The sequence below is a fragment of the Saccopteryx bilineata genome, chromosome 6 (assembly GCF_036850765.1).
Source record: "Saccopteryx bilineata isolate mSacBil1 chromosome 6, mSacBil1_pri_phased_curated, whole genome shotgun sequence".
NCBI classification, from domain to species: domain Eukaryota; kingdom Metazoa; phylum Chordata; class Mammalia; order Chiroptera; family Emballonuridae; genus Saccopteryx; species Saccopteryx bilineata.
The window spans coordinates 130,626,026-130,652,656 of NC_089495.1; the positions used below are offsets into that span (position 1 = coordinate 130,626,026).

General features: G+C 44.2%; 1 protein-coding gene across 12 annotated transcripts in view; it reads right to left on the bottom strand.

The window, feature by feature from the left end:
- The window catches only part of KMT2C (lysine methyltransferase 2C), a 235,480-nt gene that overhangs the window by 79,295 nt on the left and 129,554 nt on the right, over window positions 1-26,631 (bottom strand). For all 12 annotated transcript variants that reach the window (XR_010726264.1, XM_066237431.1, XM_066237427.1 and 9 more), the window contains exons 10-14: window positions 14,966-15,135; window positions 14,333-14,484; window positions 12,197-12,310; window positions 11,183-11,260; window positions 8,217-8,914 (exon numbers count right to left, since the gene is read on the bottom strand). Coding sequence is in view for 11 of the 12 variants with exons in the window: in XM_066237431.1 (XP_066093528.1) it covers window positions 8,217-8,914; window positions 11,183-11,260; window positions 12,197-12,310; window positions 14,333-14,484; window positions 14,966-15,135 (1,212 nt within the window). In the remaining variant the exon portion in view is untranslated. The remainder of the gene's footprint in view (window positions 1-8,216; window positions 8,915-11,182; window positions 11,261-12,196; window positions 12,311-14,332; window positions 14,485-14,965; window positions 15,136-26,631) is intronic.

Genomic DNA, 26,631 nt, shown 5'->3' on the forward strand with positions numbered 1-26,631 from the left:
ACATAAAAATGAGACTCAGAGACACGGACAAGAGTGTGGGGGTTATGGGGTGGGGGGAGGAGAGGGAGGGGGTTGGGGGAGGGGAGGGGCACAAAGAAAACCAGTTAGAAGGTGACGGAAGACAATTGGACTTTGGGTGATGGGAATGCAGCTTAATCAAATGTCAAAATAACCTAGAGATGTTTTCTCTGAACATATGTACCCTGATTTATCAATGTCACCCCATTAAAATTAATTAAAAAACAAAACAAAAAACCAATGCAGAATGGGTGGAAATTTAGAACAAATTGCTTCAAGTGTGGTGGTGGGGGAACCACTTATCATTTACAGTGACTTTGTAACCTCAATGTCCGCAGCTACAATTTACATTAAATATTTTATTCTGGCTGAAACACCTGTACAAAGAAAATGTAAAAAAATAAAAATAATCAAGGCTTCTAGTAACATCAACGTTGACTTATGAACTACAATTGTAACACCACATAGAAATAAAAGTCAATCAAACTCTAACACTGTAAGAAACAACATGAGGATGACGTTTTTCTAATAACTATCCCTCCGCTGTAGAGGAGAATGGATAACCGTAAGAAACATTAGGTATACCTATTGCTATGAGCAGTCAAACCAGGAGGCCAAGAATGCAATAAAAAACAAACAAACAAAAAAAATGAGCGATCAATATAATAGATACTTTAAATTGTGGAAAATTACTGTGCAACCCTCAGATGCAAATACCATTACAATCCTGGCATTTAAGTACTAGTCCTTCAGTGATCATTTGCTATGGGTTGGTTTTTAGTTAGGAGACTCTGATACTAGGTGACACCCAAAGGACTAATCTGAAAAGTGAAAAACGTTAGAGCGATTGTCCTAAATTTGCAAATTAACAATGCCTTAAAGTACCAGGTTATTTAGACAAGGAATAGCATCTTATTAAAACAGTTAAAACAAAACTAAGGACCATCTTACTTCCAAATAACCACATTCAGCAATAATAACGTGAACTAATAATCAGATGAAAGTGCCAAGCAGCCAGGAAGAAAAACGTCTACTCCACAAAGGTAACATTTTAAAGGAAAACACAAATGTCAAGCAATAAAGGAACCTGTCTGAAGCAGGTTAATTCAACAACGCACACTCAAAACATTACCAATGACATGACCAAAACTGAAGACAAAAAAAAAAAAAAAAATACACAGTACTTACCAGGTTTCAAGAACATTATCAAACTAACATGTAGCAGCCTATATTAATCACATAGAAATACCACTGGGAATTTAAATAACGAACCAAAAATAGAAGAGTCTGACTTCCCTTTGTGGAGCAGATAGTGAGTGAAATAACAATATTTAAGGAAAAAATCACACAAGGGAGAGGCTGGCTGCAGTTTCATCAACACGCCCCCAGCTTCATTCACACTTGGCTAATGGCTACTACACAGAGTTCACTCACTTCCCCACTATCAGATCACTTTGTGAGTCCATCTGTCTCCTCTCCCACCGTGTCAGGGGTCTCTGGCGACCTCTATGCCGCCCAAAGTGCTTTCTCTGTTCTTTCTTTACTCACACTCTCCGCATCCACAGACAGCTCTGTTGGACTCAGGGCAGCCCCCCTGGGTATGGTTCTCTGCTGCATGACGACATTCCTCAGTCTCCATGCAAACCCTCCTTTCCTCCACCTGCTCTCCAAAGCCCCGCGTTTCCCGGGGCTGCAAATAAACAGCCTCTTGGATTTGGTGCCCCAAGTTCACGTGCTCTGAGAGCAGCACCACACTGTATGTTTGTATGTCAGCCTCCTTCCTGGCATTTCCATTTGCTCACACACACTGACGCTCAAGTTCCCCGTCTAAAGAAATCTCTCCCTTGACCATTATGTGGCCCCACCATTACACACGGACTGATGGGTGGGGAGGGGGGATCACTGGATCTATTCTCTGCCCTCATCACTCTCCTCTCCTGTGCCTCTCCAATCCTCTCCCCACCCACCACCCACCCCCACCAACCACTCCTTCAACCGAAACCTGCTCCCCAGTCAGAGCCCACCCTACTCAGAATGACACCCCCTCTCCCACGGCTGCTTGGACAATTCCTGACAATTCCTCAGCTACGGAGGACAGCCTTCATTCTTGCTCATCAGAGAGGCCATTCCTCAGCGCTCCAACAAGCCATCGTCTTCCTTAGCATGCCTTTTGCATCTTCTCACTGATCACAATTTGGGGCTCATGTGTTTTATTGTTCATAATTATTTAGTGGTTGAGAGTGGGGTAAGGGGGCAAGACACATCTGAATTGGTTCTCAATATTTCTACTGGCGTCTGCCTGAGGCTATCTGGCTAATGTACTTATCTTAAATTCCTTTTGGTAGACGGCTGAATGTTAGGCCCGTAGGCTGTTCTTAAAACATGCCACAGAGAGCCATACTCCAAGATAATGCTATGTTATCCATCATAATTTAAAAGTTATCTCTGATGCCAAAACGATATCTCATTTTTAAAAGCATTCCTAGTTCATAAAATATGAATGTACAAAAAAAAATGAAGGGTTCTATAGAGATCAAGAAAGTTTGGATGTCATTTCAGGGATAATTAGAAAACCACTCAACTGCTATGAAGTACTTATATAATAAAAGCTTTGGTAATTACATTATGAATTTTAATAAGTATATTTAATCCTAAGGCATCGGAAGATGGATTGTATGCAATTTTACAGGCACAGAAGAAAAATTATGGTTATACATAGATATTTTGACAAAGGAGAAATTACCTAATATATTCTTCAGACCTTAAAACTAAAATACAGCTGTAATAATTAACTTGGGTTACAAATTATCTTTCCGATCTCAGCTCTGATCAAAGATGAACACAGAGCATTCAGAGAGGTTGACTGCAACATAGTTTACACCCTTGTTGCACTGCAATTTACAGTGAATTTACACTTAGCAGGCTTGTATTTACTTGTTACCATGGGAATGTAAACTGATGAGAAGAGACCATGCTCCCTCTGTCCACTGCTTTGTTAACAATCCTGTTTACCATTTATGGAACATCTACTTTTTTTTTTCTACTGAGCACTTATTACCCTTTTTTGCATGCGTAACTACATCAATAAACACTGTAGCATGATATGAAACATACAAGTCCACTCACCAATTATAGCCTAGAATCTTGGGATTTCCTCACCTATATAACAATGAATCTATCCAATGCATTGTTACTCTCTGTAATTTACAAAGTATTGGCAAAATGAATTAAAAGCAAAAGGGTGCAAAAATGTAGCCAGCAACATTCTTTAGGCTGTGCAGAAAGCTAAATAGAATCAACTTCTTATCCTCTGTAGCAACTTCCAATCCTGTTGTTGGCTGTTGAATATCACCAATATCAGGACCAGAGCCTAAGAGTATCCTAATCTACTGAGTCAGTTTTAAGAGTGGCCACAGAGGTGTCACCTGGGCAGAGTTCACACCCCCAAGTCCTAAGATACCTTCGGGCCACCTGCTCCCAGCATACTATGCGAAACTAAGGATGCACAAAAAGGTCAGTCTACTTTGGAGAAAGTGAAAACAGTGAAGCAGGCAAGAGGACAACGAGTGAAACGAAAAGCCTAAGCATTTATAATTCAACTTTAGGGACATACATTCACTCACCTACATGACAGCCACAGCAGCCAACAAGCCATGGTCCCCCTCAACAGAATTCTTTTCGCATCTAGTCTCACATACAAAAAACTGCGTTCAACGTCAAACATAACAAGAAACTCAGTCCTGACACAGAACGTGAATTGGGCTGGAGCTGGCCATGGTTTTGGTAATGGCTTCAGAAAGACCACAACAGGCACAAACTTAAGAGGCCAGTCTGATGTTTCCCACCTGGATGCCTGCTGGTTGACACCCCAAAGAGCTAGACCCCTTTCTTTTTTCTTTCAGTTTAAAACCACATTCTATGTTCTTAATGGCTTAAAGAGTACTGTGGGTTGCTTGGACTTGCGCCAGCACAGGGATCTTCTTAAAATACACACTTTCACTCAAGTTAAAGTGGGCCCTGAGCCAGGCAGTGTTGATGTTGTAGGTCTGCAGGTCACACTTCAGTTCTCCTAGAAAACATACCTCAAGCCTTATACGCCTGAGTTGTTTTTCCTCTCACCTCCTCTGCTGCCCCACAGTACCCTGGACCTCCAGTCCAACACACATCACACACGGCATAATTAACAGGCTGTTCCGTTCCAGAGTCTGTGCAACCACGATTTGACTCTGAACTCAAGAAGCCCGCCACATACTGTGTTTAGGGAGAGCCATGTTGAACCCGGTCAGGGTCTGCAGGTAGTTTCATTGGTGCATTATAGTCCAGATCATTTATTCGTCAATCTGGCTGCTTGTAGGACAACCCCCCCCCCCCCAGCTACATTTAATACGTGATTATATCCTCCTCGGGTCTCCCATTTTCACAGAAGGGTAGTATATGCACTGACTGCAGCTCAGGAAAGAAAACAGCACGGCACTGCAGCTTTCTGTGTGTCAGGTGCTTTTTGTGTGTTGCTGTTCAACTGTAACTACCACCATCCGGTGGTCTTTGTAGATGAAGCAACAAGACTGTTCGAAAGATAGCCTGCTTCATGTCACACAGACAACAATGGAAGAAGGCCTTGCACCCAAGCCACTGCACCATGGAAATGTTTGTGTTGATTTTTATATTAATCAATCATTCCTGGGAGCAGTTAATCATGGTAAAAATCGGTACAAACAATGCAAAATACTGCTTAGAAGTCACTTTCTAAAAAGTGTACTCCTGCCTGACCAGATGGTGGTGCAGTGGATAGAGCATCAACCTGGGATGCTGAGGACCCAGGTTTGAAACCACGAAGTTGCAGGGCTTGAGCGCAGGCTCACCAGCTTGAGTGCAGGGTTGCCAACTTGAGTATGATCATAGACATGACCCCATGGTCACTGGTTTGTAGCCCAAGGTCGCTGGCTTGAGCTCAAAGGTAGCTTAAGCAAGGGATCACTGGCTCAGCTGAAGGCACCCCCACCCACAAAGCACATACGAGAAAGCAATCAATCAGTGAACTAAATTGGCACAGCAACAAGGTTGATGCTTCTCATCTTTTTTCCCTTCCTGTCTGTCCTGCCTCTCACTCTCTGTCGTTCTCTCGTTTTTTGTTTTTTTTTTTAAAAAAGAGGATGTACTCCTGCCACTCAGCCACAAGGAGATATGCTTACTCTGTTATCTTTCTGGCCCAACCTTGGAATGTGACCTCCCAGGTGACACCAAACTAGAACAGTGAGAAGAAGCAAAAAAACAAAGACTTTGATAAAGTATAGAAACTAGCAAATAACCAACCCAGAGAGAAAGCAGGGTTGGCTGCCTGGCTTGAAAGCCACGCTTTTATTTTCTCCACACTCCACAAGGAACCTCGGGAAGAAATCCTTTGTCTCTCACCTCCTGCCTGGCTGGTTCAAGTGTGTGCCATCTTTATTACCATGAAGCCAGAGGGCTTCCTGGACCAGAAGGCGGGCCATTTTCACTCTCCCGTCAATAATCCTGGAACTGAAGTTTTCATATTTTTAAAAATGCACACTTCTAACGTAGTCAGTCCACAGCCGGACCTAGAATACTTGGTGTGAAAAGCAAATGGAAAACACTTCACTAATAATTTCCATGCAGGTAAGTGCTAAAATATATTGGGTTAAATAAAACATTAAAATGTAAAAAAAAAAAAAATGTATCTCACCTGCTTTTTTTTTCCTTTTACTATTTTTGCAGTGGGACGACAAAATTTTTAAATAAGATGCAGACTTGCATCTTTCTGTTGGACGGCACTGGTTAATGCCAGCTCCAGAAAGCATCCATAACCCAATCGACCACAGTCACATTAGTTTGGAGCTTTCAGATTTCCTTTCTTTCTATTAAATTATCCCCTTGATTTCTGAGTGAGTTCTTGGAAGAGCTCATGTAGTATCAGAAAATGGTTAAGATAAACAAAGACTTGACCACTATGAAAACAGAATTTTGAGTGATGGAAATGTCCAGTTCTTTGGTTAGAATGGTAGGCATTCACTCTACTGGTCAAGACCACAGAACAGGTGACATTCAACAGAATATGGAAATGCCCGTGATAGTAACAATAAAAGGCCAGATGGAAACCAAAGAATCTTGCTTCTATCACAGTAACTGTTATGAAAATCCATCTCGTTCGATTGGCCCATCCCCACTGCCAAGACGATACAAAATAAATACTAAATAAAACCAAAACTGTGATACAAGAAGGAAAACCTTATATTAAAAAGAGGTTCATACGATAGGATAGTGAACTTGAGGATTCCCCATACAAGGACGTGCGTGCACATTCCTGTTTGTGTCCGTTCTGACCCCAATATCTCGGAGGTGATTACACAAGTGAAAGGGCTACCCTGCTCTAGGCAGTGAATGTCCCTTCTTCACAAACAAGGCAGTGTCGGCAAGCTGGGGCCCATCCAGGGCAGGCTGTTTGCTGCAGGACTAAAACCAAGATTGGGGGAGCGAACTGCCCACACATGCTGATGAGATCAGCTGCAAGTCAGGAAGGAGCAGTTGGACAATGACGGGGACCTACAGAGCAGGGCACCACCAGCACTGGGCGGTAGAAGGGGACACAGCAGAAGCAACGGCAAACAGGAAGATTTGGCTCACGTAACACACACATACACATACACACACGCAGTTTGGGGACGTAAGTCAACAGGAAAATAATCTTAATGGTTTCACAGCTAGATTTATAGAAGTCTCTAACTAAGGAGAAAAAATATTGTAAAATGTAACAGAAATATTTAGGATGTGATATCCTTAAAGAAGGTAAAGGATCTGAGCCAGAATTATATCTGAGAATCAAATATCCACGGCTAAAATTTTTTAAGAGGCAACAATTACTATATAACTATTCAAAAATGTAAAAGGGAAAAAAAACCCCAATAACAACCAAGAGTAGACTAAGGTGCAGGAAGGCTGGTTTGAGAATACATGTCTCCCTGGTGTCACAGCGTAAACTGTTGTCTTAAGAGGCTAAAAAGTAGTAAAAAAAAAAAATAATAATAAATAAATAAATATATATATATAGACTTTATGTAGAGAGGACTAATGCTCACATTAAAGTAAAATACTACTTTCATTTTTCTACTCATCTTACAATTCCAAAATTCGATGATTGAGATATTATTCCTGTAGAAAGTCAAACTTTTAGTCAGTTTAAACCAGGGGTCTCAAACTCAACTCAGCATGTGGGCCACAGAACAAGATCACAGCTGTTCGGCGAGCCGCACTAGGTCTACAAAAGGCAACTGTTACGCAACACTTTCCTCACTGCAGTTGAAAACAAAAAAAAAATCAGTACAACAAGCACAATCGTACATGCAGTTTACTCAGTGTCACAAAACGACCAGAAACTGTAGTTCGCATCACAACTGCTGTTAACTAAGCTAATATCTAGCTAGGATGCTAGAGAAATGAAAAATACAAGTAGGCCCCTAGGCTTACTTAATTTTATCCAAAATATTTTGAACTTTGTGGATTAGTCTGCGGGCCGCATGCGGCCCGCGAGTTTGAGACCCCTGGTTTAAACCATGAAACTTGGAAACTCCAAATTACTATTGTGACTAGTGCTCGTGCGCTGTTGGATACCTGGCCATTTCAGAAGACCTGCAGAGAGCAGGAATGCTGTAGACTGGTCTCAGGCGCAGCGTCTACGTTTTGCACGTACACTCACTCAAATCCCACTTGAGAAGACTGGACCTCACCCCAAGGGGAGAACCCATGTTACTTAAAACAATTACGAGCTCGTTTCCTCAAGACCAACAAGACACTTCTAAGATTTTCCCATAAAACCACGGACATTAGGTCCTAGGTTGAAATGTCACAGTATACCCCAAAATTTGTCTTTTTAAAGCCTCTGCTGTTACTGTGGCATAGCACTAAAAGAATTTTTAAGTGTTTTCTCTTAGCAACTATTAACCCAATAGGTTACATTTGTAGGTTGCAACTGAGCTAAAATTCCAAAAGAGACCACTCGAGTTTAAGAGTCTTCATGAACAACATTAAAAAAAAAAAAGGCCATGACACCTACATCCCCATTACACCCAAGTTCTACCTGAAGACAAAAAACACAGTCCTCCAAACTAAAGCCACACATATACCTTTAGTATTTAATACAAGCACTCTAGATCTTTTAATTAGCATCATTAAAATCACCCTACCTGTTTGGACCGAGGTCGACCAGGAGAAAACTTTCTTTTGGTAATAGCTGGTTTACCCATGCCAATTTTTGGAGTGACTGAGAAATAGGTGGTTGGCATGATGTTCCCGACAGAGGCATTGAGCGCTGCAGGGTAGCCATGCAGCACATCGCGGGAAGGCAGGTCTGGGGGTTGGGGTGGGGAGGAAGACACGCTGGTCTTGCTTCTGTCCGCCGCCGATGGACACGGTGAGTCCAGCACGGGCAGCGGTTCTGTGGATTTGTCTTGGCATGAGCCATCCTTCGCACAACTCTCAACGGCTGGAGTCGTTTTGAAGTTCATGCGGGCAGCGGATGAGGCACAATTTTCTTTCTTTCCCATTTCTTCTGGTAGCCTTTCCACAGCCTGCTGCTCCTTAGGACAGAGAGGAGGGCCTCCCTCACACGGGGACTCGAAGGTTTCCAGGGGAACAATGGCAGGCTCAGGGACTCCTTCCGGAGGCCTGGACCCTTCGGTGGGTGCCGCTGCGGCAGGCCCCTCAAACACCGCTGGGATCAGCTGTGCCAGCACCTCGCCGCTGTCCGCCACTTCCATTTTGTTCTCATGCCGTCTGCGGTCAGGAATAGGAGGAGTTTTTGGAGCCGGCACCGTTTCTCCGTCATCAACTGCGTGAGAAAGCTGATTTTCCAATTCAGGCTCCGCTCTCCCTTGAGATGATTCTATAAAGTGCGGAACATCGGTCACATTAATGTACATACAGGCATTTTTAAATTAGTCCCTACAAGTAGGCAGGTGTCAGACACGAATGCCTTACGTGTGTTGCTTTGTGGCTTAAAAACAGCAGGTCACAGATCAAATCAGAAAAACGGACGGAAACATCGCCTACATAGGATCCCCAGAGTGTAAGGTACAGCTGGTGAGAACACTAACCTACAGTTTCTAATATCATTCTATTATACGTATATGACAGTTCATAACTTGAGCAATTAACGCAAGTATTTAAAAATTTGTAGGGGTTGAACAGCTAAAAGAATGAGGTTCAGTGGAGGTATCTGAGGTGTCCACGGTAATGAGTGAAGACTAGGCCAGAATGTCACGCTGTCTTGCAACAGCAGGCACCCCAGATGTTAACAAAGTTCTGAAGACCCAACTGAGTAATGACCACAGAGCAAAAAGGACTGATTTTGCTTAGCTGTACCTGCTAACATATTCAATATATTTTTTATATATAATCCTTGTTCTTCCTCATCATCTAAATACTAACTGAAGAAACTAATCTTAGCAAGCAAATAAATATAATTAGATTACCAGAAATATCTCTAATCATCGACTGGCAAATTTTAAACCTGGGGACTACTAGGGTGTTAGATCTTGAACCCCATCTGACTCAACAGTAAACTTAGAGGTCCAACTGACATGACCAATGCTCCTCCCAGCGCTCCATGGAGGAACACCAGTGAAGATAAGCACTTATTTCAAATACCATCCAGGTCAGTTCAAAGTTACAATAACAGAGCCACTAATTCCCTCATGGATGCCTCATGACTAGAATCTATCCACATTCTGGGATCAGAACAGAATCTCACTTCTCATCCCCACATTACTGAATGACTCTAGTCAAGGATAAAGGGAAAACATCAAATAATAGATCTGACTGTACCTGATATTTTTAAAAACAAAAATGCATCAAGAATACTTCATATAAAGTTAAACACCCATGAAGAGTAAACACTTAAGGCAGGGGTTGGGAATCTTTTTGGCTGAGCGAGCCATGAACACCACATATTTTAAAATGTAATTCTGTGAGAGCCATACAACGACCCGTGTACGTCACGCATTACCCAATAAAAATTTGGTGTTGTCCCGTGGGACAGCTGTGATTGGCTGGAGCCATGAACATGAGCGGTAGGAAATGAATGGATTGTAATAGATGAGAATGTTTTATACTTTTTTGTATGTTTTATATTTTTAATGTTTTTTATTATTATTAAAGATTTGTCTGCGAGCCAGATGCAGCCATCAAAAGAGCCACATCTGCCTCACGAGCCATAGGTTCTCGACCCCTGACTTAAAGGTTTAAAACCAAGGCACCATCATTTGAGTGACTCAAATGAAAAAAATTCACCCTGGGCCCTGGCTGGTTGGCTCAGCGGTAGAGCGTCGGCCTAGCGTGCGGAGGACCCGGGTTCGATTCCTGGCCAGGGCACACAGGAGAAGCGCCCATTTGCTTCTCCACCCCTCCGCCGCACCTTCCTCTCTGTCTCTCTCTTCCCCTCCCGCAGCCAAGGCTCCATTGGAGCAAAAATGGCCCGGGCGCTGGGGATGGCTCTGTGGCCTCTGCCTCAGGCGCTAGAGTGGCTCTGGTCGCAACAGGGCGACGCCCAGGATGGGCAGAGCATCGCCCCCTGGTGGGCAGAGCGTCGCCCCATGGTGGGCATGCCGGGTGGATCCCGGTCGGGCGTATGCGGGAGTCTGTCTGTCTCTCCCTGTTTCCAGCTTCAGAAAAATGCAAAAAAAAAAAAAAAAAAAAGAAAAAAAAAAGAAAACAACTCACCCTAATACAAAAGACAGGTGATCAATCAATCACCCTGGCAGAAAGGAGCATGGGTGGGTGACATGTGCAGACCAGAGGTCGAGTCTTTCTACTCTACTCTCTATTCTAGGCAGGAAGTACTAAGACAAAATGTAAACCCACAGTTCAATCACGGTCAGCCATGAGTCTTACACAATGATTTTAACTTGCTTAACTAACAAACGGTTGACTTGGCAGAGAACATAGCCACCTGTAGAATCCCACCGCCAATTCTTTGCAAGCGAAGGACCACTTAATAAAGGATGCCGCCACCGCAACGTGTAAATAAGCACTAGGACACAACTCTTTTGGAATAATGGATTTGGGAAAGTCCATAGGCGATGACAGGAATCGGTCCGGAAACCATCAAGGCATGGTTATAACTCCAAGTAGACATCACGAACAAACCACTTACCACCAACGAGAAGACCCTGGATGTCCAGGCTTTCTGATGGGGTGGTCTTCTGCTGCTCTCCAGTGTGAACTTGGACTTCTGTAAACAACATATTTACGGAATCTCTACCAAGGAACCAAAATTTCCCCTAACTCTGCTCTCCCAACAGTACTCTGAGTCAGGTTTTCATGCTGCTGTCAATTGCCCATTTCCAATATACGCACAAAACACAATGCTACTATTTATTTCATAAGCAGGGTGTGGCGATGGGTATAAATGAAAAGACTCGGGACTCTGATTATGCATGATGATAGGAATGACTACCGATGCCTTGGTCTCGTTTTTCTTCACCTTACACATTCTTTTAAGGAATTGTTAACTATAAACTTCATCTCAAGAAAATTTTAAAAAATCTTAGAGACTTTTTATACTCGATTGATAGAACCACCATTTCACACCAACTGCCGCAGACTTTCTGATGAGCCCAAGATTAAATTTAATTACATAGTTTTTACCCAACCTGGTCTCTCTTTCTCTCAGTAATTCAGATCCTCAAGTACAGTAACAGCTACTATCAATATTGTGAAAAGCTTAATTGAAATAACTGAAATAACCCTCAACAGGACCGCTGAGACTGTCTAAAATCAACGTTTCATTATCTCAGCATGAAGCATCTCACCATCAGCAACGGGCCCTGATTCATAATTACAAGTATAACTAAAAGAGAAGAAAATAAATTACTTTGTAATGAAAACCACTGGATTCTCTAAACAGAGAGGGTATCTGCGATTAATTCTAGAGGACGGCTGAACTACAAATATATCGGGTGTCCTTCCGCCTATTAAATTCTTTCTGTCCAAGGGTATTTTACCACAAGCTCCTCTCCAAACAGTCTTCCTAAGTACTGTGTTCTGTATTCTGGCTAATTTCTATCTAGGGTACACTGAAGCTTTTGCAGACATTCACATAGTCACTGGATACACACATCTTCTGCAGAAAACAGACGACGTCCATAATGACAGAAAACGTTCTTACCATCTGGAACAATTCCAGGTGTGGGCTCCTGACCACCGGCATCTTTGTTTATAGCTTGCTCCAGAAATACCATGGAGTCTTCCAGGCCTTCAACCTCCATTTCGTGGTTGTAATCTTAATAGAAATGTATTAATTCTTTAGCTCAGAATGAGGTTTCCTGTTCCTTGTTAAGCAAGCCAACAAGGATCACTGTGCACTACTAGTGGGGAGACTTTATCACCAAAGAAATGCCGTAAAATTCTTCATGTTCTCCTATCCTGTACTCAATATACATTTTCATCTTAAAAAACGTGGAAGGTACAATGGACTGAAAGGGTAATTGGGGACCTGGACAGTTGGCCCAGCGTGTGGATGTCCTGGGTTCAATTTCCGGTCAGTGTACACAGGAGATGCAACCATATGCTTCTCTACCCCTTCCCCTCTCCCTTCTCTATTTCCCCCCTCTCCTGCAGCCATGGCTCAATTGGTTTGGGCACATTGGCCCCGGGCGATAAGATTGGCTCAGTGAAGCCTCTACCTCAGGTGCTAAAAATAGCTCAGTTGCTGAGCAACAGAGCAGCAACCTCAGATAGGCTCATGGGAGAGTCTGTCTCTATCTCCCCACCTCACTTGGAAAAGAAGAAAAATAATAATAATAATAAAAAAGAAAGGTTATCAGCATTTTCTTGTTTAAAAAGCATATTCCACAACTGTATACTGATGGCTACCTGGAATTAAAATAGGAGTCATCAAGCTGCATCTACAGGTATTGATCTTACGACCCATGCAACTTATGACCATTCGACTTTACAACCACAATCGCTAGCCACGACTGCTCCACGTCTGGCAGAGCAAGTGTTGCCCAGCTGGGCATACAACAGTGCTGACCAATAAAATGTTTCGTACATGTTTATATATTTTGATATGTTTTGCAATTGGGAAAATGTTTCCTATGGTATTTTTTACACCTGTATTTTGTATTTTTGTATGTACCTGTATTTTGTAATTTTGTATGTCTTACAAATATTAAACCAGTTGTACTGGTAATGCAGTGTTTTACTTAAACCTGATGAATGTAAAAATAAGAAACAAAATGTTGTAGAGATGATACAAATGGCATAAAATGAACAAAGAAAATTATGATATATAACAATGAAAGAAAATTATGATAAAATATGACTTAAAGATTTTTATAACATCATTTTGCAGTACTGTACATATAGCCTACTCAACTTACGACCAAATCGTGTTACGACCAATCTGTCGGAACCAATTGTGGTCGTAAGTCGAGCACTAGCTGTACTTAAGCCTCTCACAGATAACAACACAGGAACTTGTATACAGAAGCCACCACTTGTGCTGATGGGAAGGCAGAGCAGTGTGGTGGGGTCTGTTGCTTTCCCACCTGAGCATCATCATGTTGACAACCCACTGTACCCAGCTACAAATACCTGTGCAGAAGTATGGGCTCTGGAGGGGAACATTAACATTTAAAAAGGGCATGATGGCCTTGGCTGAGTGGCTCAGTGGATAAAACATCATCCCCATATGCCAAGGTCATGGGTTTGACCCCCGTTCAGGGCACACATGAGATACAGACAATGAGTGCACTAAATGGAAAAAGTTGATGCTTCTCTCTCTCCCTCCCTCCCTCTCTCTCTCCCTCAAAACAGTTGGAAAAAAAAAAATATATATATATATATATATATATATTTTTTTTTTTTTTTAGAGAGAGAGGAGTGAGAGAGAGAAGGGGGAGGAGCAGGAAGCATCAACTCCCATATGTGCCCTGACCAGGCAAGCCCAAGGTTTCGAACCGGCGACCTCAGAGTTCCAGGTCGACGCTTTATCCCACTGCGCCACCACAGGTCAGGCTAGAAAAATATTTTAAAAAACATTATAAAACTAAAACTTGTTTCAAGTGAAAGAACCCAGATTCTGAAGTGCAAACTGGGTCATGCTGCCAGACACGGAGGGACCTGCGTGGCTCGCACGAGGAGCGAGGACCCGAGGAGCACAGTGGGGAGGAAACCAGGTAAGATGCCGGCCATCTGGTTCCGAGGGGCCCGGGAAATAAAAAAGAAGATGGAGTCCGGCCCCTAGGACTCCCCCATCATGACTAAGTAGTGACCTGGTGACTGGCAGGCACCAGTATACCTGCACCAACTTCAGCCATCTCCACGCCATCCTCTGGCTGCAGTGCGTCCATCTCAGCGGCCATGTGTTTGCAGTACGTGCAGATGTACTCCTCTTTGAACTGCAGGTCTAGTTCATGATCCGGCGGTCTGTCACATTCTAAGTGAACCCACCTGCAGCGACACAGCGTCTTAAGTAAACTCTTCCGATTGAAAAGTCAAGTCCATCAGAAAGGGCAAGGAGACGCCACTGCAGAGAAGCCGGCTAAATGAGGGTTGAGGACAACAAAAGGGAGGTTCCTGACACAGTCCGGCCACCGGGGAAGGTATAGACAAGGAACTGGCGCTTCCCGATGTCATCAGAGGTGACGACCTACTTTTACTTCCGCAGCCTCACACCATTTCCTCTCTAGTTTCCACCCTCTTAAAGCTCACGACTGGTCTGCTCTGATTATTTTGCCCATTCCCTTCCTTACGCCTTTTGGATTTATGAAAAGTTAATTTAATTCTTCCCTATAGCAACACTCAGTCCTAAAAGGAACCAGAGTGGGGGGGGGGTGGAAGGGAGCGTCAGGCTCAGAGCACAGACACGTGTCAGAGAATGATCAGAGGAGCTGCCGCGACAAGGAAATGGGGGCAGGACTTGCCTCCTTACCTTTTGCACATAATACAATGAAGCATGTCCTTCTGCAGCTCTGAACTGTAGCACTTCCCACAGAAAGGACACAAATTATCCTGTTGCTGGTAACAATTGTCACACACCAGGCAGTTGTGGTGCCACTGGGCACTAGACCGGGTGCCACACTCTACACAGATCCTGCAGCTCTGCACACCAGGAAAACGGAGACAAAACCAGTGTGTTATGCACGTGCACTGCAGTTCCGGCGCAAACGTTTTTGAAATCGTCAAAACACCCATAGATCCTGTAGTAGATCATACATCAGAAGCTTTTCATTTTCATGACACTACTTTAGGGTATATGTTTTTTTGAAGAAGGTCCTTTGTTTCTGAACACCTGATATGACATCCCTCACACAATAGGCACTAACACCTCCAAGAAAAAGCAAATAGGGGATACAAGCATCCAAGAAAAACATCAGCAGGAAGAGGAAAATCCAAAACTGCAGCACCCGCTCAAACTTCAAAACAGAAACAGGCTCCAGGATCAGAAAGTTGCTCAATGTGCAGTACAGGTCTCCTCAACCCCCATGGCAGAGAGCAGAACGGTGTCCCTAGGGCAGTGGTCCCCAACCTTTTTTGGGTCATGGACCAGTTTAATGTCAGAAAATATTTTCATGGACCAGCCTTTAGGGTGGGACGGATAAATGTATCACGTGACCGAGACAAGCATCAGGAGTGAGTCTTAGACCAGGGGTCCCCAAACTACGGCCCGCGGGCCACATGCGGCCCCCTGAGGCCATTTATCCGGCCCCCGCCACACTTCTGGAAGGGCACCTCTTTCATTGGTGGTCAGTGAGAGGAGCATAGTTCCCATTGAAATATTGGTCAGTTTGTTGATTTAAATTTACTTGTTCTTTATTTTAAATATTGTATTTGTTCCCATTTTGTTTTTTTACTTTACAATAAGATATGTGCAGTGTGCATAGGAATTTGTTCATAGTTTTTTTTTATAGTCCAGCCCTCCAACGATCTGAGGGACAGTGAACTGGCCCCCTGTGTAAAAAGTTTGGGGACCCCTGTCTTAGACGGATGTAACAGAGGGAATCTGGTCATTTTTAAAAAATAAAACATCATTCAGACTTAAATATAAATGAAACAAAAATAATGTAAGTTATTTATTCTTTCTCTGAGGATCGGTACCAAATGGCCCACGAACCGATACCAGTTCGCGGCCCAGGGGTTGGGGACCACTTCCCTAGACGGTACATCACTTGCTGAGGGTTGCTTAGAGACCAATGACAATAATTCACACTAAAGAAATACTGGTCACCCACTCCCACTCCAAATGACTTGGTGTCTACAATTGCAAACCTCACCAATAGTGGCTTCTCCTATCTGAAGAACGGAATGGCTTTATTTTTTCAAAACAGAGCCTTTTATGAAGGTGTGAGGCTTGCCCGAGGCCAACCAAATCTTCTGTGCCCAGCGGAGAGCCTGATGGAGAATCCTGGGCGTAGGACTGACGAAGGGGGGGGGGGGCTCTCACCACCCACTCAACTTTCCCATCTGAAATATTGACAAACGGGACTGGATCTTCTTGAGCCACTAAGCTGATGTGAGCAAGCGCTTGCCAACAAACAAAAGCTAGCCTGAGCCATAAATCTGCTAGTCTTACAGATGTAACAGGAATGTACTCATGGTAATACAAACATCCCGCATAACATTACAAATGGACCCCAACAGAAAATCGGGAAAATAATAACCCCATCCAAGTGGAGTTTTATACAAGTGCAAGGATGGTTAAATATTAGAAAAATCTATTGATACAATTTAACATAATCTTCGGTCCAAGGAGAATAAATAATTTCAATAGATGCTGGAAAAGTGTTTGGGGGGGGGAATATAAAACCATTCCTAATTAAAAAACTCTTGAGAAAATAAAACCAGATCAGTATTTCCTTACTGGTGTATGTAAACACAACTCAACTCTTTTTCTTTAACGGGGGACCCCAGAAGCACTCCCACTAAGGTCAGGGAGGAGGCAAGGACCTCGACTCTACTTAACGTGGTTCCGAAGTCAATGTAAACATTGAAACTAGATAAAAACACAGCAAATGGGTAAGAAAAGAAGAAACAAGACTATTTATAGATGTCAAGATAGTATACATGGATACTCCTCCAGGACTGATCCTCAACTCAATAAAAAGAATAAAGCAGCAAGACAGAACACAAGGCAATGAAAAGTCAATAGAATTCATGTCCCCAAATAATAACCTGTTAAAACAGTGGTCCCCAATCCCCGGGCCACGGACAAATACTGGTCCACAGAGACAGAATAAATAACTTACATTATTTCCGTTTTATTTATATTTAAGTCTGAATGATGTTTTATTTTTAAAAAATGATCTCCTTCCTCTCTGTCTCTCTCTTCCCCTCCCGCAGCCAAGGCTCCACTGGAGCAAAGTTGGCCCCGGCGCTGAGGATGGCTCTATGGCTTCTGCCTCAGGCACCAGAATGGCTCTGGTTGCAACAGAGCAAAGCCCCATATGGGCAGAGCATCGCCCCCTGGTGGGCGTGCCAGATGGATCCCAGTTGGGTGCATGCGGGAGTCTGACTGCCTCCCCGTTTCCAACTTCAGAAAAATACAACAACAAAAAAATGACCAGATGCCCTGTTACACCCGTCTTGTCTCTGTCAGGTGATACATTTATATGTCTCACCCTAAAGGCCGGTCCGTGAAAATATTTTCTGACATTAAACCGGTCCATGGCCCAAAAAAGGTTGGGGACCACTGTGTTAAAAGGTATAATGAATGAGGAAATCCCTTTTATAAAACAAAATAAGCCTGACCGGCCTGTGGTGCAGTGGATAGTGGGTCGGAGTGGGATGCGGAGGACCCAGGTTCGAGACCCCTAAGTCACCAGCTGGAGCGAGGGCTCATCTGGTTTGAGCAAAAGCTCACCAGCTTGAGCCCAAGGTCACTGGCTTGAGCAAGGGGTTACTCTGTCTGCTGAAGGCCTGCGGTCAAGGCACATATGAGAAAGCAATCAGTGAACAACTAAGGTGTTGCAATGCTCAACGAAAAACTAATGATTGATGCTTCTCATCTCTCTCCATTCCTGTCTGTCTGTCCCTCTCTCTGCCTCTCTCTCTGTCCCTGTAATAAATAAATAAATAAATAAATAAATAAATAAATAATAAAAATTAAAATAAATAAAATCTTTAAGGATGTATGTAAGAAATGCCTAAGACGGCCCTGGCCGGTTGGTTCAGTGGTAGAGCGTCGGCCTGGCATGCGGAAGTCCCAGGTTCGATTCCCGGCCAGGGCACACAGGAGAGGCGCCCATCTGCCTCTCTACCCCTCCCCCTCTCCTTCCTCTTTGTCTTTCTCCTCCCCTCCCGCAGCCGAAGCTCCATTGGAGCAAAAGATGGCCCGGGCGCTGGGGATGGCTCCTTGGCCTCCGCCCCAGGCGCTAGAGTGGCTCTGGTCGCGACAGAGCGACACCCCAGATGGGCAGAGCATCGCCCCCTGGTGGGCATGCCAGGTGGATCCCAGTCAGGTGCATGTGGGAATTTGTCTGACTGCCTCCCCGTTTCTAGCTTCAGAAAAGTACCAAAAAAAAAAAAAAGAGAGAGAGAGAGAAATGCCTAAGACATATACAAAGAAAAGCACAGAACACTCTTAAAAGAAGACAGAGAACTAGATTGGATCAGATGGCAAAGACATGCCTTGCTTTTAGTTAGGACATCTTAAAGATCATGGAGAGATGTCCTTTCTCCCCCTAAATCAATTAATAAATTTGAAGCGATCCCAATAAAAAACTCCAGTGAGGTTTTTTCACTGAGTTAGGTAAGTGGACCCTAGGACCCATAAGGGAAAAAACAAACACAAGACAGGTAGGAAAAACTGGGAGATGAGAAAGCTCTGGTGGGCGACACCCACCCCACCCCACCCCCCTTGGCAAAGCCGCGATCACTGACACATCACGGTGTTGCTTCATACACACAGAGACAAGTCCATGGAAGAGACACGAAATTCCAGAAACTGCCCAACCAAATCTTAATACTCCAGCCTGGGAATCTCAAGTCCACGGGACAAAGACAGTCTTCATAGAGACTGGTTCATAGACAACTGGAGAGAACTAGCAAATCAGAAAAAAAAAACAAGACCCCTCAACCCATACAGAGGCAGCAGAACTCCCAATGGACTACAGCAAGAACTTAAAAATAACATGCAAAAATGTACAAGAAAATAAACTTCTGTGTTGCAAAAAAAATAACATAAGCAAAGTCAAACAGGAAATGGCTAAATGGAAGAACGTATTTGCATCATAGAACATCGGTCAAGACCTTATACCGGGGTCCCCAAACTACGCATGCGGCCCCCTGAGGCCATTTATCTGGCCCCCGGCCGCACTTCCGGAAGGGCACCTCTTTCATTGGTGGTCAGTGAGAGGAGCACATTGACCATCTCATTAGCCAAAAGCAGGCCCATAGTTCCCATTGAAATACTGGTCAGTTTGTTGATTTAAATGTACTTGTTCTTTATTTTAAATATTGTATTTGTTCCCCCCCCTTTTTTTTACTTTAAAATAAGATATGTGCAGTGTGCACAGGGATTTGTTCATAGTTTTTTTTTATAGTCCGGCCCTCCAACAGTCTGAGGGACAGTGAACTGGCCCCTGTGTAAAAAGTTTGGGGACCCCTGCCTTATACAGTACTCCCAATTGAGAAAGAACCCTTACATGGCGGACGGGCGAAAGTATAAAAAAAATCAAAATCGTCAAGAGCAACAGGCAGGCAACACACACAGACCAGACAACTCACAAGAGTTCAAAATTACCCTCCCAGGCATCAAAAAAAGGACTAACTTCCCTCAGAAGAGAAATGAAGAAGATGCAACCCTGAGATACCATTTTTTTTTACCATAAAATGGGCAAATATTCAAAAGTTGACTGTGATCCACTTACTGGCAAGGATACAGGTGACATGGCGGTGAGGTGAGCCACCACAAACCCCTGGAAGAGGGCACCTGAAGCTCTCTAACCACCTACATGGGCAATTGCCCTGAGCCCCTCAGCCCACTTCCAGGACTGGTCCTCAACAGCCTTTTTTTACAGTTTCAAAAACCCCTGTGCACAGTTACCTGATGTAAAATATGGAAACCACCTAAGTATATTGGAGTATAAGCCACTGGCTGAATAAACAACAATGCAGAATAGAAATGGGGGTGGGGGGGGAGGGAGATGGGAATCTCTTCTGAACTGACATGAAGTGACTTGTAGATTTTTTTTTCAAGTGAAAAAAAGCACCATGCAAAAGAGGGACAAACAGGCTACCTTCAAGGTCAAGGGGAAAATAACCTATCTGCTTATCATTATAAAACAGAACAGCAAGGAAAGACCAGAAAGCAAGATCACCGCCTACAAGGGCCAAAGTGGTAGAAGTCCCACTGGAGGGTGTGACAATTCTGGGCAGAACTTTTTAAGTGACTCGGACTTTGGAAAGCATGTTAATAAGCTATATATTTTTTAAAATGCAATCAATAAGAAAAAGGGAATAAGAGCTACATCACTGAGCAAGCTGAAGGTTTGTCTGTTGCACTGGGCAGCAGAGCACATGTGTCCCTATTGTTGGGACCCAGGATTCTTGTTCCAGAAGAAGGAACCTGCAAGAACAGGAGAAGGCAAAAACCTCTGTGGGAGGGGTCAGAGCTGGAGGTATGGGTGCAAAATCATTACGGCGATTTCTGTGTGCACACGTCTGTGTGAATGCACGCACATGCATGCATCTCCTGGCCCATCCGCTGAACGGGCTAAGAAGCAAACACCTGTTGCCAAGAGCACACCTCGGGCCCACTCTCCACTGAAGGCACCTGATCTTGGAGAGGACCTATTCCAGGGCCTGGGAGTAAGATGAGCCTGAGCCTCCTGTTGGCCAAGATGGAATGAAGTGCTTAAATCAAGGGGGAGGGCCTGCCCCAGGACACAGGAATCAGACTGAAGAGGCCGCCAAGGGGAAAGAGGGGACCACCTGAGCACAGATGAATCAGCTACAGTAATGAATTCAAGTTTACAGCCAACAGGTAAAAAAAAGGCGGGGAGGGCATCCTAAAATCCTGGAGGAAATTTAGAAGAGGAGAAAGGTATCTGCATGGTCTTAGAGGGCCCCCTCCCACACCGCTGTACTGGACACAGGGAGACAGGGAAATGGTGGAGAAATCTGACAGCAGATCAATCAGATCTCCAGAGCTGACCTCACCCGTGAGGAGGAACGGGCATGAGGTGCCCCCAGCCGCGGTCCCTGAGGGCGGGCGCTCGTTGCTTCTGCTGTATTTTGCTCAAGAATGTGTAACTCTACCTAACTGTGAGGAAATGTCAGACAAGGACAAAATGAAAAAAGTTCTATTGGGGGGGATAGGAGATGAGGTATGTGGGGGAGGATGCTAGTCTTCAAAAACAGCATAACCCAATAATAATAAAAATGTTAATAGCCTGACCAGGCGGTGGCGCAGTGGGTAGAGTGTCAGACTGGGATGCGGAGGACCCAGGTTCAAGACCTTGAGGTCACCAGCTTGAGCGCGGGATCATCTGGTTTGAGCAAAAGCTCACTAGCTTGGACCCAAGGTCACTGGCTCGAGCAAGGGGTCACTCTGTCTGCTGAAGGCCTGCGGTCAAGGCACATATGAGAAAGCAATCAATGAACAACTAAGGTGTCGCAACAAAAAACTGATGATTGATGCTTCTCATCTTTCTCTGTTTCTGTCTATCCCCATCTATCCCTCTCTCTGACTCGCTGTCTCTGTAAAAAATAATAATAATAATAATAAGAGTTTAGATAATTTCCAGATGAAAGGATACATGACATTAAATGGAATGCCTCAAGATAGACCAGAGCTTGGCCCCTACACCGGAAGGGAGACAAGGCCACATGGGACCTTAGACCAAGTGACAAAATTGAAATACATATGGCAGACTGGAAGAAAAGACTACATCAATGTAAACATGGAGTAGGTAACAAGGCTATGATTCTGTAAGAACATTCTGATTACTAGAAAATGCACACAAGTATTTAGGGGTCATAAGAGCACAGCGTATGCAAATTACCCTCAAATGGTTCAGCCAAAAAAATATGGGGGGGGGGGGTAGGGAAAAAGGACAAAGGCAGGGTACTGGAATCCCAGTAATAGGTGAACGGCGTATGGGTATTTTTATTTTTCCAACTTTTAAAGTCTGAAATTATTTTCAAATATACTTTTTCTTTTTTTAATGCATAACATACCAACACATAAGCATTCTTGAGAGAGAAATAGGGAACAGAAACTGAGCTGGCAATGACTGGTCTACAGCCAAGTTCCTGAAAAGCACCCCCCTCCCAGTCTTCAGCCTCCACCCCAGGGTTGGGCACATACTGGGCCTTCAAGTGTTCAATAAATAGCCAATTTAATGGTGGAGGAAGAGGCCCCTTCTTCTCCCTGCCGACTCTCTGGGCTCTTGGGGACTCATTTTAAGCATCATGCTGGGCACTCTATAATGCATCCTCTCACTAAACCCAACACCCCTGTGACCTAAGTGCTATGAACCTTCTCTACATGGGGAACAGTCAGGAAGAGTCAAATAACTGCCCAGGAACCTGTACTTCATAACTGGAAATGCTGAGATTGGATGCCACAACCTGATCTTTCAACCACGTTATGATTAACTCCACAGAACAGAACGAACAACAAAACAAACAGAAACCGTTAAGTATCCAATCCGATTTTCATCAGTATGATCCAGGATCTGTCACTAGGAAAGAGAACAGCGGGACAACAGAGAGGAAATCAGTGAGAGAGCAGGGTGAAGGGAAGTCCCAGAACAACTTTGAGAAAGTAAACCCGGAATTCTGAAAATCTGTCCCAATATCACAGGAAATGCGACAAAGAAGATAGTGAATTAAGAGTCTGAAGCAAAAGTATCTAGATGTTACTAAACAGTATTAAGGAGAATGCAAAGACAGTGAGTATTTTTTTGGAGGGGGGGGGGAGTCAAAGTTGACCACACTTCTCTAGACTGTTTCACGGGCTTGACTGCAGATGGACCGTGGTGGACGTGTTCAGACCACGCTAATGAGTGGAGGGCCCTGGCTGCATTCTGGAAGCAAATCCAAAGAAATGACCAAAAATGAAGCCCCAAAAGCTTTTAAGTAGGAAAAAGAAAAGGCTTATAACCAGGTAAACTTCAAAAAAGAGAGAAAAAAGAAAAACCGTTCTTCTGTGATAAGCTGGAAAAACTCAAGGAAGGGAGAAGACCATTTCCCAAGTATAAAGAAAATTTGTAACACAGAACTTGACCAAACCGAGTTCTCGTGACGGCAACAGTATCTGTCCTGATACAACACTTTCAGAAAATTCACAGCTCTTATTTAAGGAGAGAATAGCCAGGCCGTCAAAAGAATAGGGGGTGAAATGAAATTGAAATTTAGGGAGAATATATATATGTATATATGGGGAGGGCACAAGAAAAGGGGGGTTAAACTAACCAAGACAAAGAGAGGAGAAAGAAAAGAATCTCATCTTTCCGTTTTCAATGGAAGTGAGGGGAGGAATAAAAATGACACTTTCCACATTTATAACTTCACGTTCAAACAGTAAGAGCCTAACTTGTGAATCATTGCAGGAAACAAAGAACGGAAGAAAAACAGAAAGGAGAGCAAAAGAAGGACGTCTGTCTTAGAAACAGCCAAGCATTTTCTCCGTCATCTCCATGAACCTCAGAAACTTAGGTTCCCTGAAACCTTTCAGAAGATACATTTAAAATGACATGGAAGGATCCAAAATTAAAAAAAAAAAAAAAAGACGTGAAAAACTCATTCAACTGGTGAAGGAAAAACCCCGAGTGGCCGTATTGTCAAGCAAAGCAAAATATCTGGTTAAGAATAAAAGTATCAGGCAGGATAAAGAGTTTTACACATTGATAAAAGGCTCAATATACTTATACTTAGTAACAATGGTCTTAGCTACATGCTCAGCAACAGCTACAAAATAAGTTTCATTTTTCTTTTTAAAAGTAGAAATATAAGGAGAAATTGATACGAAAAAGCATAGTAGACAATTTTATCTAAGTCCTTGTACGCTGTCCAATCAGCTAGTCAAAAAATGAATGAATGGCCTGACCTGTGGTGGCGCAGTGGATAAAGCGTCGACCTGGAAATGCTGAGGTTGCCGGTTCGAAATCCTAGGCTTGCCTGGTCAAGGCACATATGCGAGTTGATGCTTCTAGCTCCTCCCCCACTTCTCTCTCTCTGTCTCTCCTCCCTCTCTCTCTCTCTCTCTCTCTCTCTCTCTCTCTCTGTCTCTCCCTCCTTCTCCTCTCTAAAATGAATAAATAAATTAAAAAAAAATGAATGAATGAATAAATGAGGGCTTTCACAAAATAAAATTAAAAAAACACAAATACCACACCTTTAAAAGCTACAATAGTAAGTATCAAAACAGTTGATAAAAAAGAAAACCATACCGGTTCAACAATCTGATTAAATACGAGTAAAGTAGAAATTAGTACGGTTTTAGCACAACCTAAAAAAAATATATAATTTAAAGTGATTATGTCAAATGTACATCACTAACAGAGTTAAACTGTAACAAATGTGGGGACAGACAAAACTATAATCAAAGGTAAATGTCTAGTCTTAAAATATCCTTTTTCCTCGAAAAGTGAAGAAAATAAATTACGAGGAGAGAATGGCACGTACACATCCGTCCTGTCACCGGCTTCTCCTCGGCCGATGACCTAGCTAGGGGAGAAGAGACCGCACGACCTCATCCTGCAGACACTGAGACACCCGAACTGCTGACCTGTGGCCGTAGCTCAGACCCTTATCAGACCTCAGCCCCCTCCTGGGAGGGGGGAGTGACCCGGAGGAGGCCCCACCCTGGGGCTGCCTCGAACTGAGGGAGGCGCCTCCAGGCCCAAGCACCAACCTTCTCCTGGCGCAGGGGCGGGGCGCAGGGGCTCCGCAGCTCTGTGCCTCCTCCCTCCGCACCCCAGGAGCCTCCGAGGGGGCTCGCCAGGCTTGCTCAGGACACTCCTTCCCCAGGACGAACGACCCCTACCCCTACCTGTACCTCTTGGACCAGCACCTGGCTACCTCCCTGGGGCCACCATTCCTTTCCAGCTCCAGGAAGGGCCTCCAGCTGGAAGGCGCCATGTCGCTGCCTGGGGGCCCAGCAGCCTGGGAGCCTCCGCCTGGAAGCTGCCCCATGCCTCCAATCCAGGGACCACCTGGTTCGCCACCCAGCTGCCGCACTGGCGCGGGAGAAACCAACAGGCAACCCACCCCGGGGCAACTAGAAGGGTCAGGGCAGGGACCCCGGAAGCGCGCATTTGCGCCCACGGGGCAGTAGGGGCAGTGATGCGAGGCCGCAGGGAGACCACAGTAGGCACTCCGCGCAGGCTAGGTGTTTCCCAGAGAATGCTCACCTAAAGTAGTTCATTTGTATACAATGTAACTGGTCTGCCCCAGGTATTGCAATGCAGATGTAGTACCTGCATTTACATCTGTTTATCACTGTTAGTCCCACTGGCTGTCAGAGACCTTAGGGAACAGGGTAAAACCCGTGGTGAACAGCAGGGAATGTCCTGCGGGCACTGGACACGCCCAGAGAGCCTCAGCAGAAGGTCCAGAGCCAGCAGAGAACTCCAGCTCCATTCCCACCATGTGGCCACCACACAGAGAGCACACCAGTTACTCCTAATGGGGAACTGCTGTTCCGTATTTTAACAATAGCGGGGTAGGCACCCCAGTAGTTCTAGTAGATTTCAGTTGAGCCACGATGGTGCCCCTGTAAGCAAAGCTTCCCGGGGTCACCAGAGAGGGGCACTTCCCTACATCATGTTCAAGGGCTGCTGACTCCGTTCGGAAGTCCCATCCCTCTGAACTGGGAAAAGTGGTCATGGCAGTTATCAATACTATTTGATGCAAGTTCCTCCACAAAGGGCACTTTCTGTATCAGCACAATCAAAGCCAAAACAAAAATAATAACAACAACAAAAAAAACATAACACCCAGGACCAGCCGGACCGGAGAAAATACATACCTTCCTACTAAACCCAGACTTGGCCACTGATTTTCAAGACAAAGCTATGCGTAATGAATAAATGAATATTCGCTTTATAAGTCCTATTTAATTTTTTTTTTTTTTTTTTACAGAGACAGAGAGAGAGTGAGAAAGAGGGATAGACAGGGACAGACAGACAGGAACAGTCCTATTTAATTTTAAAGTCAGTGTAATTACTGTACAAATATTGATCGACTTACAACCTATGCAACTTACAACCATTCGACTTTACAACCACAATCGCTAGCCAGGACTGCTCCATGTCTGGCAGCACATGCGTTCCCCAGCTGGGCGTACAACAGTGCAGACCAGCTTCCGGCAGCACTACCATCTCCGCATGCACCATTTCAACTGTTATCCCAGACTTGGTACAGCAATTTCTGTTTTGTGTCTTGGATATTTTTCATCAAACCCCTCCCAAGATGTCTACCACAAGGAAATTGTCTTTGCAAATATTAAACCAGTTGTACTGGTAATGCAGTGTTTACTTAAACCTGACAAATGTAAAAATAAAAAATAAAATGGTGCCTGACCAGGCGGTGGCGCAGTGGATAGAGCGACGGACTGGGATGCCAAGGACCCAGGTTCGAGACCCCAAGGTC